Source organism: Dipodomys merriami, unplaced genomic scaffold (genome assembly GCF_024711535.1).
Source record: "Dipodomys merriami isolate MVZ:Mamm:240054 unplaced genomic scaffold, mDipMer1.0.p SCAF_2, whole genome shotgun sequence".
Lineage (NCBI taxonomy): Eukaryota > Metazoa > Chordata > Mammalia > Rodentia > Heteromyidae > Dipodomys > Dipodomys merriami.
The window spans coordinates 20,066,883-20,084,100 of NW_027203381.1; the positions used below are offsets into that span (position 1 = coordinate 20,066,883).

Below are 17,218 nucleotides of genomic sequence, written 5' to 3' on the forward strand. Positions count from 1 at the left end.
TCTTTAAGTGATAGTTATTTGCATTAAGTAATCCCTTAAACAAATTCAGCTGAGCAGCAATACTTAGTTCAATGGAAGTTTGGGGGTATTTTGTTTTGTTTTGTTGAGAATCTCTGTATAGCCAGGCTAGCCTTTGTCCTTCTGCCTCAGCCTCTTGATGGCTAGAATTGTACACCCAGGCTGTCCTACCCTAGAGTTTTTCAGTTCATGATTTTAATTCAGTTCACTCCCACTTCCACCTTTCAGTCTTATTAGTAATTTTCTTTTTAGCAATTTTGAAGAGTTTATATTTTCAATGATTAAATGGGAAAAGAAACTCATGCAAAAACTTCACATGCAGAAGATGTACTTCTAGATGTACTTCTGTATAATTAGAGGAGATAAATTTGCATGAAGCTCTTAAGCAGTCAAAATTCCCCAGAAGTCAGTAGAACTTTCATGTACAGATCTGCTTAAAGATCTGACCTATGCTTAAAACCAGTCAGAGAGACAGTAGTTTTATCAAAATATTACCTACTCAAAAATATAAAGGAGCTTATTTCCTTTGCAACCCCAGAGTGAGGTTTTGCATATCCATTTTGAATAACTTCAGTGAAGTTAAGTGATTTGAAATTGAATGCAGTGGGGTAAACTGGTGAGACAGCTCAAAGTGATTGCAGGTCAAAGAAATTGGGGACAGTGGAGTCATCCCCACTTTTCAGTCCCTTTCATTGTAGAAATGCCAGCAGTATCAGACTCAGAGTGTGCCTGCATCTTGTTATATGTATAGAAGTTTTAAAATCAATTTGATTTCCACTGGTATGATTCTCTAGTGTACTTAATATGCTGTGGATGGATTTCTGAGAATAGTAAGAGGCAGTTACACTTCTCATGAATATATAGCGGATGAGGCACTCTGATTTATTATTCCATTCTATTTTAGAGCATGCTTACAATTTTTTTTTAAAAAGGCACAAGAAGAGAAATTCTTAGAAGCACGTACTAGTAGATCTGAGTTATAATTCTCTCACTAGAGAACTTTGGGTAGTTTGTGTTTCAGGTTATCTGCCTGTAAATTTTGATAAAACCTCTCATCTCTACTATAAACATTTTTGTATAAAGTATTTTGAAATCCTTAAATATATATATTTCTTTGTGTTTATAAAAAGTTCAGATATCAATTTCTTTGTGTTTATGAAAATTTTCTCTTCTTACTAATATTTTTTTAATTTATATAAAACTCCAGGAGATAGAGCAGGACAATAAAAGTCTTCCTAGAAAAAAATATGAAATAGCATTAACTCAGGATACTAGTTCTAAAACTCAAGAGAAATCTTTTTGTTTTGTTTTGTTTTGTTTTGTTTTTTGTTTTTGTCAGTTGTGGGGCCTGAACTCTGGGCCTGGGCGCTGTCTCTCAGCTCTTCAGCTCAAGGCTAGTGTTCTACCACTTGAGCCACAGTGCCACTTCTGGCTTTTTTCTTTTTGTTATGTGGTGCTGTGGAATTGAACCCAGGGCCTCATGTATACAAGGCAAGCACTCTACCACTGAGCCACCTTTCCAGCCCTCAAGAGAAATCTTGAAGTGATTCAAGATTAACTAATCAAAGAAATTTAATATACGTATTCAAGGAGCAATGTATATGCAACTAAAAATAAATTGTGATCATAAGTTATAAAGTTTGATCATTATAATCTCACTAGTATTACTTAATGTATTTTACTAATGGAGATATAACTAGTTCATTTTGTGGTACCACCTATTCAGAGATACTGATTTTCTCTTCTGTTCTATAGTCTCACTAAGGTTCTAAACATGATAGGAAAAGCAGTTTATTGTAGAAAAATTTAGCACCAAGAAATTTCAGAAGTCAATATAGCACTGATAGAGGAGAAAATTATTTAATCTGGTCTCCTATGTAATTATATAATGTCTTGATTTTATTTTAAAAAACACTTTTTTAAAAACTCTTAAAAACACCTCTTTATGGGCTGGAAAGGTGGCTCAGTGGTAGAGTGCTTGCCTCGCATGCATGAGGCCCTGGGTTTGATTCCTCAGCACCACATAAGCAGAAAAAAGCCGGAAGTGGTGCTGTGATCCAAGTGGTAGGACACTAGCCTTGAGCTGAAGAGTGAGGGACAGTGCCCAAGCCCAGAGTTCAGCCCCTACGACCGACCCCCCCCAAAAAAAACCCCAACTCTCTAAACCATGTGTTTTGCTAAATTATTCTTACATGTACTTACTATACCTACTGAGATTAATTTTAATCTCATCCAGCTTGTACTTACAAGATACATTGTAAGAAAAAGAAACAATTTCAAAGTACAGAAATATCTCACTGTACAGCCTTATTCCAGCCAGAAAGGGCATGGTAATGCAGGAAGAAGTATTGGGAACAACACACATAGACCATCTGCAGCTTTAATGGCAGGGCATGCTCACTCCCCTGTACCAGAAAACAGACAGTAGCATGAGTTCCTGTGAACTACAGAAACATCTGGGTGCTTGACTAACTTATTTATCCACATATTAGAATGCAAGTGTACCTCATCTATAAACATAGTCCAAATCAAAACAATGCCATCTACTAAAGTTACCTTTGAGTGGGGGTCAAATAGCACATTTTCTATAAAAAGAAGCATTTTCTCCAAATGTATTCCTTCAGGTATTATCAGCAATAAATACTTAGTGGCGGGATATGGAGGCCCTTCCAGTGATAAGCAGCTTGCTGGCTGCTGCTAGCTGGGAGAGTGCCTCTGTGTGCTAGCTGCAGGCTCAAGGAGAGTTTAAAAGGGAGACAGTGAGGACAAAGGTGTAGAAAACCTAGCAGGAATGAAAGGTGGGAAAGAAAGATCACATTCCTATAGAGTGGGCAAAGGCCAAATCTCTTAGTCTTTATGCATATGCTTGGCATTTTCTAGTGTGCCCAACTGATACACCCAATTGAAGCCTACATACAGGCTATCCTATTTAAATAAGCTTACTACATTCAGAATCTAGCTTGAGAACAATATCTATTTGATCGACAGAACAAGTCATCTCACCTGCTTATTTGGTTCATAGATGATTAAATGAGCTTGAAGATTGCATTGTGTCTAGCCCTAGGTTTGATCTCTATGAAATAAACTAAAAATAAATAATTAAATGTAAAATAAATAATTAAATGAACTCTAAACATATAAAGTATTTTCTCGCTGGAAGCCATGGCAGACATATATGTTAATTAATATTTTACATGTTTTAGTTAAAATTTAGTGCTATAGTTGTACTTGTTCCTAAAAGAAGATTTTTTTTTTTTTTTTGGTCTGGTCGTGGGTCCTGAACTCTGGGCCTGGGCACTGTCCCTCAGCTCTTCAGCTCAAGGCTAGCGCTCTACCACTTGAGCCACAACACCACTTCTGGCTTTTTTCTTTTTGCTTATGTGGTGCTGAGGAATCGAACCCAGGGCCTCATGCATGCAAGGCAAGCACTCTAGCACTGAGCCACCTTCCCAGCCCCCTAAAAGAAGATTTTAGTCAAATGGGAAGAAAAATTATTTTCCATTAGAACAACATATATTTCCTGAATAAACTGAAAATATAGACTTCGCTTAATTTAGTCTGAATATACAAATGGGTCAAAATATGTATAAATTCATAGAGATGGATTGATACTTTAAAACTCCTTATTACAACTGATAAGTTATAATAGTATTAGTTGGTATTTCTTTTACAAACCAGAAATAATTAAATTAAGTATAGCAAGTATTTGTGGAATGTAGTTGTACCTTCCCCTAGGATAACTATGATAAGAGTTGTCTATAGGACAGAAACTCCCTGCCACCAGAAAGCCTAACTCACCTTAGTGAGCCACTACAATATTGAGTGCAAAGGGGCACAGGAAAGATGCTAGCCATTTAGAACTTCAGCTTGGAAGGAATGAGCCAGTGAGATTGGCCCAAGTGGAGAAAGTCTTATGGGAGAGAACAATCAGTCTGGTTAGACCACTATAACAAAAATATCCTAGGCTTGACTTAAACAGCATTTATTTCTCATAGGTTTGGAGGCTGGGAAATACAGGATCAAAGTATTAGTAGATTCAGTGGATGGTGAGGACCCCTTTCTAGATTCATAAATAGTCCATTTCTTGATATAGCATTACCTGGCAGAAAAGTGGTAGGAAGAGGCCCTTAGGTTCTTTGAGTAGGGCACTAATCCTGCCCATGAGGCTCTGCCCTCATGACCTAATCAACATCCAAAAATTGAACATCCCTAGTACCATCACCTTGAAAATTAGGAATTCAGCATAAGAATGTTGGGGGATCTAAGCATTCAGTCGTGATGGGTAGGTATTTTTATGGCATTCTCATTTGGAATGGGAGTAGGATGAGAGAGGAGGAGTCTTAGGCAAGAGAAATAAGCGACAGCAGTGTCATTCAGCAGAAAAGAGAAATAAAGGCCTGAGTACAAGAAAGGGTTTGTGTGGTAATAAACACATGTTGGCTCAGTAGGTAGACAAAGTGTTGGGAGACTTTGAAGCCTCTGAAAGAGGAGTTTAACGTAGACATTGTGATATAAACTAGGAGGAGCCATTGCAGGTCCTTGACCAGAGGTGTTTAAGAAAAAGTAATTACTGTAGTTGCTTGATGTTGACTGATTTGAGGGAAGAGATATTTGCTGTTTGGTTTGATTTCCTTTGTAAATCCTAGTCTCCCATCATTTGCTATTTACCTATTATATATTTACCTATTATATATATCTACTGCATCATGGGACATTGTCACATCCATCATCTTGTATCTTCATTATCTGATGGCTAAATGAGGAGGTTGGGTAGAATATTCACCTGAGCAAGCTAGAGGACCCTAGAGAGACTTGGAAAGTAAGAACTTTATAGCTCTGGCCCTTTTGTTTCTGGTTGCACTAGATACCAGTAAAATTTCTTTGATGTGCACAATGCTGCCTTTACCCTCCGAAATGAGCAGAACTCACAGAAACCATGTAGGCCATAATAAACTGGTCCTGTCGAGGGGTGCACCAGCAGAGGACTAGGGTTGACACACCCCAAAGCAATAGCCTTCAGTCACATCCATCCACAGGAGGCCTTTTATGCTCTACCTATTCATTACTTTCCAATTTCTAGTCACTCAGTTATTTCTTCTACAGTCTGACCCAAGACATATAGGAGGCCAGGCCTTCAAGAAAGATATTCTACCCATGTATATATATTTCCATCTGTATCACTACATCATTAAGAGCTCTATGTTTCCCTGCTTCCCAACTTTTTTTTAAAAAGGGAAATGCAAGAAGGAAATATAGCATTTTAATTTGAGGATGTTTCCAAATGCATTCATTAATTTTGTAAAAGTAAAATGCAAACCAGGCATGGTGGTTACATACTTGTGACCTCAGGCACTGGGGAGACAGGGAGGAAGACAGAAGCAGGAAGACATCTGTTTAAGATGAGCCTCTAACCCAATGGAATATTTATAAAAACTGGAAGCTTAAAGACGGGCACCGATGGCTCACGCCTGTAATCCTAGCTACTCAGAAGGCTGAGATCTGAGGATGGAGGTTCAAAGCCAGCCGGGGCAGGAAAGTCTGTGAAACTCTTATCTCCAATAAACCACTAGAAAACCGGAAGTAGTGTTGTAGCTCCAGTGGTAGAGCGCTAGCCTTGAGCTGAAAGAGCTGAGGGACAGTGTTCAGGCCCAGAGTTCAAGCCCTACGACTGACAAAAAAAAAAAAAAAATTTGAAGCTTATTGTCAAATCACATTTATTTAATCTAGTACTAGATTGCGTTTTTTTTAGCCAGATGGAAAACATTAGCAACAATAGTGAACAAATATTCAGGCTCCCAAAGGTCATTTTTAACCACCATTAACGATCTGGTTTTCACAGATTGGTAATATACAGAAGGCAACAGTCCAGGAAAACTGCACAAAAGGCAACCAAAGCTGCTTCTGTGCTCCTTATTTACCCAATGTTTAACTATTTTTTGAACATTTTGCAAGAGAGAAATTGTATTCTTTCTAGCTACAAATTGCAACTCAGAAGTTGCAACAAAATATTTGTTTGAAATAGACACAGATGCAGAATATTAATAAAACCTCTACAAAGCTGAGATGGAAAGCTTATTCTTAATATCACTATCAGATTTTCCTGTGGTTAATGCTTCCATTTATTAGCTACTTAGTCATTTCAAATCTATATTAAGCTACTAATTGTGAAATGGAAAAGAAATGCATGTTGGAATACCATATTTTAAGTTATAAATTTAATGATCAAATTAAAACAGAATGTAAGATAAGTAGGCCAGGGGCTGGGAAGGTGGCTCAGTGATAAAGCGCTTGTCTTGCATGCTTGAGGCCCTGGGTTCGATTCCTCAGCACCCATAAGCAAAAAAAAAGCCAGAAGTGGCGCTGTGGCTCAAGTGGTAGAGCACTAGCCTTGAGCTGAAGAGCTGAGGGGCAGCGCTCAGGCTCAGAGTTCAGGCCCATGACCGGACCCCCCCCCCCCAAAAAAAGATAAGCAGGCCACAACATATACTAATCTATATGAATCCAAAAGGTCTAGTCTATAACATGATAACTATGTGGCTTCTACAACTGCCTATTTAAGAACAAATGATCTGCTGGGCACCATGGCTCATTCCTGTAATACTAGCTATTCAGGAGGCTGAGATCTGAGGATCACAGTTCAAAGCCAGCCTGGACAGAAAAGTCTCCATGAGAGTCTTATCTCAAATTAACCACTCAAAAATCAGAAGTGGTGTTGTGGCTCAAGTGGAAGAGCACTAGAATTGAGCACAAAGAGGCTCAGGGACAGAACCCAGGCCCTGAGTTTAAGGCCAACCAAAAAATAATAATAATAATAAAAGAACAAATGATCTTATTTCAAGCATGCTTTGAGCAGTTAAAAAGAATTTTAGAATTATATAGTCTTATTGACACCTTGTAAATGCATAATAGTTTTGTAGTAAGTGTATGTTTTTCTTCTTGTCTTGTTCTGTTTCAATACTGACTGCATGAGTATGAAGTTTCTACTCAGATGTACAAAACCGCAAATAATATGCAATTATCTTCATTTCAAAATACTGTTTATTACACTTAGGCATGGTAGCACCTATAACTCTAGGAGGCTAAGGCAGGAAGATCTCAAGTTCAAGCCAAGCCTGGGGTAAATAGTGAGATCTTATCTCAAAAACTGTCTAGACTCTCTTGTTGCTTTGCATATTAAAGATTTGTTATAGATCTTTATGCTACTCTTCTTTAGATAATAGTATGTTTTAAGAAAAAATACTGAAATCTATAATTAAAAGATTTCACAAATATTTCCTCATTATTTTCTTATTATATGGAAAAGAAAGATACAATGTCAAGATTCAAGCGGGCCAGAGCCAAGCTGGGAAGATGGCTCAGTGGTAGAGCGCTTGCCTTGCATGCATGAGGCCCTGGGTTCAATTCCTCAGCACCACATAAGCAGAAAAAGCCAGAAGTGGTGCTGTGGTTCAAGTGGTAGAGCATTACCCTTGAGCTGAAGAGACAGCACCCAGGCCCAGAGTTCAGGCCACGACTGACCAAAAAAAAAAAAAAAAAAAAAAAAAAGTGCCAGAGCCTATATAGAGAGGTCATGGCCAGGAAGAGTGGAAATGAATGCTATCTATTAGAGAAAATGGTTGCCATCTGAGAACATAGGGCTGCCAATATATCTGTAACTATGCATTTGCATATGTGCATATATGTCTATATACACATATGTTTTTACATACACACATGCATGTGCATACACGTAGTCCTGACAGCCATTAGGTAAAATGTAGAATTACCATTTGCAATTTCATGTTGAGGATTTTCCTGTCTGTCTATGACACTGTAGTATATAGGTTGCTGCTTTAGGAAAAATTCTGTTTCCCTCTTTATAGAAATTTTTACCTTGACAATGAAATTTCCCAGTATTCCTACAAGTGCCTGGGGCCATTACATTCCATTTCTTGCTAAGGGAAATGAATAGTGAGGAGAGAATTGAAGTGATGAATTTAGGCCTATGCCGTAATTTAGAATTTACAACCTCCTGGGGTTCCTCTCAGTAACAACCCAAGACACTTCATTGAAGTCTTCTTGTGTGTCCAGTTCTTTAAGGCACTAGCCATAGTGAAGACAGAGCTCAATGGGTGAGGAAGGGGAAGAAAGAGCACTATGCCTAAGACCTGTACAAGGTGCTCTGGGGACAGAGAGGAGAGGGCTAGCCCCTGGGGACCAGGGAGGGGAGAACCCATAAAACCTGTCAGAATGCTTTTAGCTGTACTACCACCACTCTTTAGACAAAGGCGGAAAACTTAATTAAATTATGTGGATATTGAGGAAATCTATTTGAAATTCAAAAATATAATTATTTGATTAGCTGAATGAGTGGATTTCTTTGGTACATTTAGGGATTTTCTGGATTACTCACTCCTCATCAATACTTGCTTTTTATCTTGCCATCATTTTACTTGGCACATAGGCCAAATTGATAACAAGAACGATCTAACTTTGTGCAAAAGTACAGTTAGATCTTTTTTGTTGGGTTTGTTTTGGGTTTGGTGCTGGGATTGAACTGAAAGCCTTGTTCATGTGTGTTACCACCCTAACTCCACAATATAGTTTTATTGGTCCAATGTGAGTAGTCCAGAGAGTATCAGGAAACAAGTGAGCATTTTATAAACTAATCGAGAATCGATTTCCCATTTTTATTTCCTATTTTTATTCCTATTTTAATTTAAAAAAAGAAAAAGAAAATCAAGTCATCAATTACTAGAAAACGCTCCAGATTGATTACTGCTCTCCAAAGGACAATTCAAGGCCTTCTATCATATTCTTTTCCATTGTCCCACATTTTAGAGACCTCCAAATTTTTATAGGCTTCTGCGTCTGAGATCTTAAGGGTCTCCTAGTTGAAACTGGGCTTCTTCACTTCAAGGAAGAGGAGAATGCTGATAAGATTTCTGCCTGAAATCTTGACTGGCTCAGCCTCTCCTGACTACTCCAGTAATCACCATTGTTGTCAAGAAAGGGTAGACAGTGGTGGCTAGTGAGAAGAAAAGATAAATAACGTCAGAATCCTGCATTCATAAAGTTGCTGGCCACAGGCAAGGCAGGCTCTGCTCTCATTTTCTCATTGCTCTTTCCATAGTACTGGGGAACTGTACACAAGTAAATGAGAACATCTGGTTCTGAAGACTTCTAACCTCAAATGATACTAAATGAACTCTTTGTACATTTTAAAAGAAAAACTTTCAGAAAACAGCCTCAGTGAAACTAATAACATTTTTCTTCTGTTTTTGTTTTAAAGGTGAACACACACAAGAAACCAATTCACCTCATTCACTTAAAAAAGATGTAGAAAATATGGGAAAAGGTAAAGAAAACTTTTAATGCCCATAGGATTTCTTCTCTCTGACTGAGGAGATAATAGGAGGATATTTTTGTTCTGTGCCATATTTTAAGCTTGACAAGCAACATATGAATAATATATGGACCATTGGGTGGATATAATTGAGATTAATGCATACATATCAATCAATACATGACACTGTAATACAATACTTTAAAATAATATATTGCATTGATTTATATTCATGGATTTCTGCACAAAATCTATCCTGTGTCTATGCAACTCTTTTTAAACTGGTAAAATATTTTGTCTTATAATAATAAATTGCCATATATAATGGTTCTCTGGAGAGTTATTTGTAAAGATTAGTAAAATGACTCTTCTTTTTTCTCTATTAGAAGAACTTCAGAAGGTTTTATTTGAACAAATAGATTTACGGAGACGACTAGAACAAGAATTCCAAGTGTTAAAAGGAAATACATCTTTCCCAGTATTCAGTAAGAAGTCACTTTTATTACATTTATGATATTTGATGGCACTCCTATTACTAATACCAAGTACATGATTCTAAGTATGAAGTGATTAAGCACAAATCTCACAGACCTCCCATGGATTGTCCAAATATTCATAAATTTTAGTTTCTTATGCATGCTTTGATTTGGTTCACAGATACAATTTCTTATAAAAACTTTCTATATTTATGTATTGATATATGTGTATGTATACACATGTTATATAAGTATTAAAAGATGTACATAAGCATACAATTCCATATGTAAGTCTACTACTATATTCAGATTATATTTAGATTATAATTTTGAAATAAAATAATTATTCAGGTATTATTCTCTAAGATAGGAAAAGAAAAGAGAAATCACAATTAACTTTTATTCTCAGATAAGTCTGAATCACTGCTTAGGGTTTAGATAAGTATAATTATGAAAATTAAAACTTTAACTGTTCGAGGCACACAAATTTACAGTAGTTTCTCCTTATCCTTAGGAGACATATTCTGAGATCCACTGTGGACACTTGAAACTTCAGATAATATTGAATCCTCTATGTACTTCCTATATACCCATATCTATGATAAAGTTTAATTTTCAACTTAGATACAGTAAGAGATGCACAACTATAACTAATAATAAAATGTAAGCACATATTATAATAAAAGGTATTATGGAATCTTACAGTTAATATTTTTGCACCTTGATTTACTGAGGAAAAGTGAAAGGGAGGGAGGCTACCATGATTAAAGTCGTATCATTTTAGTAGTATTTTTGTTAGTTGTGAAACTTGACCCCAGAGCTTGGGCACAGTCCCTGAACCTCCTTGTGCTGCTCAAGGCTAGCATTCTACCACTTACACAGCCCCACTTCCAGTTTTTGAGTGGTTAATTGGAGATCAGGGTCTCATGGGGACTGTTCAGCTGGGGCTACCTTCCAATCACGATCCTCAGATCTCAGCCTCCTGAGTATCTAGGATTACAGACCTGAGCCATGCGTGCCTGGCTTCATTTTAATATTTTTGCATTCTCAATTCATTTTTCATGTTAAAATTCCACTCCAAATGTGTGAGCAGACGTTGTTGCCTAACAGCTTTTTTTTTTCTGTCATCACTGTAGAACTTCAAAAACACTTTGTAGTAATACTAAGATTTCTAAAATTCTTTGGTCTAGTCTGGGTCACATTTGGATTAATACATTCTAGGAGATTTCCCCAAGGTTTTTGGAGTATATTTAATCCTAGTCTCATCTTCAGAGAAAGAAAAATGAAAAAGAAAATAGCACGCAAACATTTTTCATTATCTAAATGTTAAATGAATTTTTCTTTTTTTTTTTTTTTTTTTTTGGGTCCGGTAGTGGGGCCTAAACTCTGGGCCTGGGCGCTGTCCCTCAGCTCTTCAGCTCAAGGCTAGCACTCTACCACTTGAGCCACAGCGCCACCTCCGGCTTTTTTCTTTTTGCTTATGTGGTGCTGAGGAATCGAACCCAGGGCCTCAGGCATGCAAGGCAAGCACTCTACCACTGAGCCATCTTCCCAGCCCTTAAATGAATTTTTCCAGGGATACTTTTTTAGAATGTCAGCATGCCCTTTGCTATTAATCTGGGCATCTCAAAACCTGAGTTGGCAATTCTTGTGCCAGAGCCACAGACTAGCATATGGAAGAATTTCCAGTAACTGACCATTTCAGTTCTATCCAAAATGCCAGGAGGGAGACCTGCATGCTGCACCAGCGCTTCCCTGTGTTTTGGTCAGCACAACTCAAAAAGTAAACAAAAAACAGGCTCAAGATCATTTGTAAACAGATCGGGTTTCATATATATACTGAGTAAGGGCTCAGTGCAAAGGTAACTGCATGATTGAAGGGAGCACTGACCAATCACAGGAGCAGTAGGGTCTGCCACTTAATGGTCTCTTGGGAAGTACAAGGGAAGTTTAGGGTTCGCAGGGTTCAGAGAATGTCTCTGAACCTTAGAATAAAATTGAAGGTAGGAACATAGTCAATAACTTTTGATATGTGTAGATCTGAGAAAAGAGGAACATTGAAAACATATTTGAAGCTTTACAATTTTTCAAAAGGATCCAGAATTCTCTAACTTCTAAAATTGTACCTTAAGGGAGATTATTTCTTACAATTCCTTGAATCAGTGAGCAGACATTGAATGACTTGTGTCCCCATAGCTGGGGTTTATCTAATAGTTGAGTTCATGGATCCCTGCTTTTAGACCCAGCAGAATAAGTCCAAATTTCACTGAATCTCTAAGTTCTCTATCAGCATTTCCCAAAGCCATTATAGTCACAATTTATTCTGTTAATAAAAACTAAATTAATATTCATCTGAAAGAATCCACAATAACCAATAACTTCCAACGCGAGACATGTACAACATGTTTATGTTTTTAAAAAATGTTATAGTGATACAACTGACCATTTACAACTCAGATGGAACATTCATCTTTACTTTGTTTCTTGTTTTGTTTTTTGGGTTTTTGTTTTGTTTCCTTCTTTTGGGTTTTTTTTGGTTAGCACTTGAGTTTGAATTCAGGGCCTGAGTGCTGTGCCTTACTTTTGCACTAAAAGCTAGTACTCTACCACTAGAGCCACAGCTCCACTTCTCTGGCTTTTTGCTATTTAATTAGAGAGAAGTCTCATGGACTTTCCTGCCCAGGTTGCCTTTAAACCTTGATCCTCATTATCTTTAGCCTCTTGAGTAGCTAGGATTACAGGCATGAACCACCAGCACCCAGCTTATTCATACTTTTGGTCTGAATTAATTTGCGTCCCCTGTAATTGCCATATACATGAAGCATGTTTGTTAAAAAAGACAAAATTTTCTCCTTTTTAATCTATAACATACTCTACTAAGCAAGGAAGTTGTACGTGTGTGTCATAAGTCTTGAGTAATGCATAGTTCAGGCACATCACAAAGAGACAGTCAATTGTGCACAGATGAAAATAGCATATGTACATGGTATTTTGTAACTAAATGTGAGGGGCCCATGGGGCTAGCAGACAGACTTAAATTCACTCCAATGAAAAGGAGAAACCCCCATTTTGTAAAAACCATATCAGAATAAAAGCATAGAGGAATCTCTGTAGGAGTTTTCTAATACCATTCATGAGGAGGTGGATAAGCTAATGCCCCTAATATAAAACACTGTAGCACTTGCATAGCACATAATACATCCTCTGATATATCTTAAATCACCTCTACAGTACTTACAATCCCTAATGCAATGTAAACAGTTGTTATACCATATTGTTTAGGGAATAATGGCAAGAAAAAAATATAGATGTTCAGAACAGATGCAATTAAAAAAATATTTCCATCTAAGATTGGTTGAAACCACAAATTCAAGACCCTTAGGCCAACTGCATACTAAAGGTAGATTTTGCACTTTGATAAATTTCTTTCTCTGTCTCTCTCTCCTACCAGATAACTTTCAGGATCAGATGAAAAGGGAATTAGCCTACAGAGAAGAAATGGTGCAACAGTTACAAATTGTAAGATATATTTCTACTTCAAAATTTCTGCTTAAAAAAAAAACACAGTTTGATGGACTCGTTTTCAACTCCCTCAATCTGTATGAAACGTTTGTGATTTTTGCCAGGAAATCTTTTGGTCCACTTACCTCTCAGCTGGTTGAGATGCTAATTACCAAGAGATTTACTTAGGCACAAAGTAAACAGATGCGACAGTATGTTTCCTCCAAATGTAACTACCTCCCATGTGTTAATAGACAGATGTGTACATTGTCTCTGTGGGCAACCAAAGATACCTGCATTTCCTCATATTCTGCAAACTTCAGACCACAGTGCTGGGATACAGTGGGGCTGGGGGAAGGGTTGCTGTCTTCTGTACTCTGCTTCTTTCTCCAGCCAGGTTCTCTCCAGGGTCAAAAGAACTTAGTATCCACACAATTAAACAGTAACAGGCACTTGAAGGATGATCAAAAGAAACAATTATCGCATAAAGTCTGTCAGTCTATCCTACCCATTCCTTCCTTTGAGTGCTCTATTTATATGGAAATACCCCCAGAAAGAGATCTGATTAATGGAGCACTTTTGTTTGTAGTTTTTGTTCCCTGAATTCTTCACCCTGTATCCTCACATAGACACATCTGGCATTATTCGTTAGTGCTTTTAAATAGATCTCCCAAGTGTCCTCATTTTCTTAAGTAGAATGGAGAAAAGAGTTTCTGCACATTATTCTCAAGGTATTTCTGGTCACCTGGATAAAGACATATGCTGGTCTTTAGTATTATTACCAGCATTATTACTGTAATTTGGGTTGTTTGAGATGTTTGAGCTGATATCTATTATTCTTAGACTATTAAGCATGTGTCTTTGCACATCTTGTTCTAAGAGCTAAGCATCTAATTCTCTGTCAGGATTATTTAAGAAAGACAGTTGTCAATGTCTCCTTTCTGTATTAGAAAAATCATATTTGTGTTTATAGAGATTCCTGATAGTCGTTTTAAAAGAAATATTGGATTTCATCATTATTTGTCCCATGTTAAGGGTCAGTTGCTTGTAACTCTATACTGCCATTTGCGCTCAAGTGCTCATTAGCTCCCAGATGTGATAAACTCTGCACAGTATGCTGCTGCAACAAAGTCTACATTTATGTATTAGTTTGTGTGTGTGTGTGTGTGTGTGTGTGTGTGTGTGTGTGTGTGTGTGTGTATGTGTGTGTTGTTTGAACTGAAATTCAGTGGGGAGTACTGGATTTTGTTAATGGGTTGATAATAAATCTCCCACAGAGGGTTAAAAAGAAATGTGTTTCTTACTATTCTCAGCTTCTGATTTCTAGATAATATGAGCTATACTTACTTGCTGTGAATATATATATATATATATATATATATATATATATATATATTGTTTTCCTCCTCCAAAGGAAGAAATTAAATGTAAGATTGGAGGCAGAGGGCAAAAATTACTTATTTTACACAGGGCATCGTTTCCATATTTTTGAGACAAAAATTTCCATATACAAAGCAAGCAAAAATTATCATTTCATTGTGACAGCAAGTATAGCAAAATGGACTTTTGGAAAGCAAACTAAATACTCATTTCAGAATCCCTTCTTAAGGCCAGATTTGATTTTTTTTTTCTTTTTGTGATGGTCCTGGGGCTTGAACTTAGGGCCTGGGCTCTGTCCCTGAGCCTTTTTTGCCCAAGGCTAGTACTCTACCACTTGAGCCACAGCTCCCTTCTGTCTTTTTTGGTGGATAATTGGAAAAAAGAGTCTCATAGACTTTCCTGCCTGGGCTGGCTTCTAACCATGATCCTCAGAGCTTAGTCTCTTGAGTATCTAGGATTATAGGCATGAGGACTGGAGCCTGGCCAGACATGTAATTTTAATGCTTAATTTTCTTTAACATTTTATTTCTTTTGTAAAAGAGGAAACGATATTGCCTTCATGTAACAAGCAGGTAGTATTTATAGAAGAGGAAAATGTCTCAGGACTTTTGAGATATTTAGTCCCTGGAAGATATGAATTGGTATGAGTAAACAGTTTTATTATACTGTGTTGCAAAATATTTTATCATCATGTATTCATCAATCTAGACAAGTGTTACTCATTTATATTCCTGTAGATAGTAAAGTATTCCTGGTAGCAAATTAAGCAGTTTGCAAGAAGCTAGAATATTTCCCCTAGCCTGGTAGGTACAATATAATTCCTGATATTCATAAAAATACATTCGGGCTAACAACATAAAAATTGGTGTAATAGACATAATTTGTCCCTTCTGCTTCCTCTGCTTCCCTTGGGACTGCTACCACAAGAAGACCCAGAACATCACCCTGCCTCCAGCACCTAATACCAACCCTAGTACTAAGTAATCAGAAGCCTATGCTTATTGAATAGATCACCATCTATAACTCCCACTGACCCAACTCTGATAAACAGATAGCAGTCCTCTTAATTCTTTACCAAATTCTCTTGGCTTGGTCCTGATGCCCTCAAATGTTCTTTTATACCTTAAACACCTAATACAGGAAAGCATACTAGTGAATTAACACAAAGCTTAGGTACAACTACTGCTCAGTCTGCCGCTAACAGGCATGAGCTTTAAAGTCTGCACACTTGGGCTCAAGACTCATCCTTTCAGTTCATGGAAATGTCAGTTCCCTCAAAAAGGAAGGATTGTAAGGCTTAACCTGACAGGGCTATTGAAAGGTACATGTACATAATAAACATGAACTGCACATGCCAACCGTAGGGTAATGCCAGCATGAGTGATCAGTTGAATGTCATTGCCCTTATCAAAGGAGTATCTCTAATAGTGGAATTAATAAGCCTTAATAGCCAGTGTTGTTTTTGTTCAGGAAAGATTCATATTTTCTGTTTGTTTTGTTTTTGGGTCCTGTCATGGGCCTGAACTCTGGGCCTGGGCGTTGTCCCTCAGCTCTTCAGCTCAAGGCTAGCGCTCTACCACTTGAGCCACAGTGCCACTTCTGGCTTTATTCCTTTTTGCTTATGTGGTGCTGGGGAATTGAACCCAGGACCTCATGCATGCAAGGCAAGTGCTCTACCACTGAGCCAACTTCCCAGCCCAAGATTTATATTTTCTATGTGCCTGCCATAGAAATGAGACAACAGACTCAATATTACTTGAACAGTAATTTATCTAGTTCCATATTCAGCTTTATGTATGTCCTAAATGACCTGGAAGGAGTTATCTTTTTAAAAATATCCTCTTCTACCAGTACTGGGGTTTAAGCTAAGAACCTTTCACTCATTTGGCTTGTCTGCTCAGCTGGTGTTCTACCACTTGAGCCACACCTCCAGCCCAGCTTTTTGCTGATTATTTTGAAGATAGAATCTCATAGTCTTTTCTGCCTGCATGGAGTTGAACCTCAATCCTCCAAGTACCTGACTAGAAAATTCTACCTAGAGATTATTAAATGGAGTTGCAAATCTTTCTGAATATTTAGGTGAATGAGCATATTCACCAGTAAATAGGATTGCATAGTTTCCTTCCTGAGAGAAGAATAATCCATTTAAAATGATTTTATATTTAAACTTTACAGAGCACATATTATAGAATGGGCCTATTTTTCCTTTAGATGAAATATAAACCTAGCTTACCTTGTAATCATGAAGAATTCAAATATATTAAAGCCATCATATTTTGTAATGATTCCCATAGACCCACAGTGCATTTATGCTATTTTGTTACACAGTGTTCCTGTTCAAAAGACTTATATCAAAAGCATCCTGGGTATCATTACCATAAAAAAAGAAAACTTATGAATTTCTTTGGATCCTACATTTTTAGATTCTCTGCTGACTGATTTCTCTACCAGTGCTTCATTTTCCAGTTTGTTAACTGCAAAGTTTTGATAACTATACAGGCAAATGATTGGCTGTCCT

The 17,218-nt window shown here is 37.3% G+C and overlaps 1 protein-coding gene across 1 annotated transcript in view; it reads left to right on the forward strand.

Annotated features, from left to right (window-relative positions):
- The window catches only part of Skor2 (SKI family transcriptional corepressor 2), a 34,540-nt gene that overhangs the window by 8,453 nt on the left and 8,869 nt on the right, over nucleotides 1-17,218 (forward strand). Inside the window, exons 4-6 of the mRNA XM_070028632.1 lie at nucleotides 9,290-9,355; nucleotides 9,730-9,828; nucleotides 13,271-13,338. Coding sequence (XP_069884733.1) covers nucleotides 9,290-9,355; nucleotides 9,730-9,828; nucleotides 13,271-13,338 — 233 coding nt within the window. The remainder of the gene's footprint in view (nucleotides 1-9,289; nucleotides 9,356-9,729; nucleotides 9,829-13,270; nucleotides 13,339-17,218) is intronic.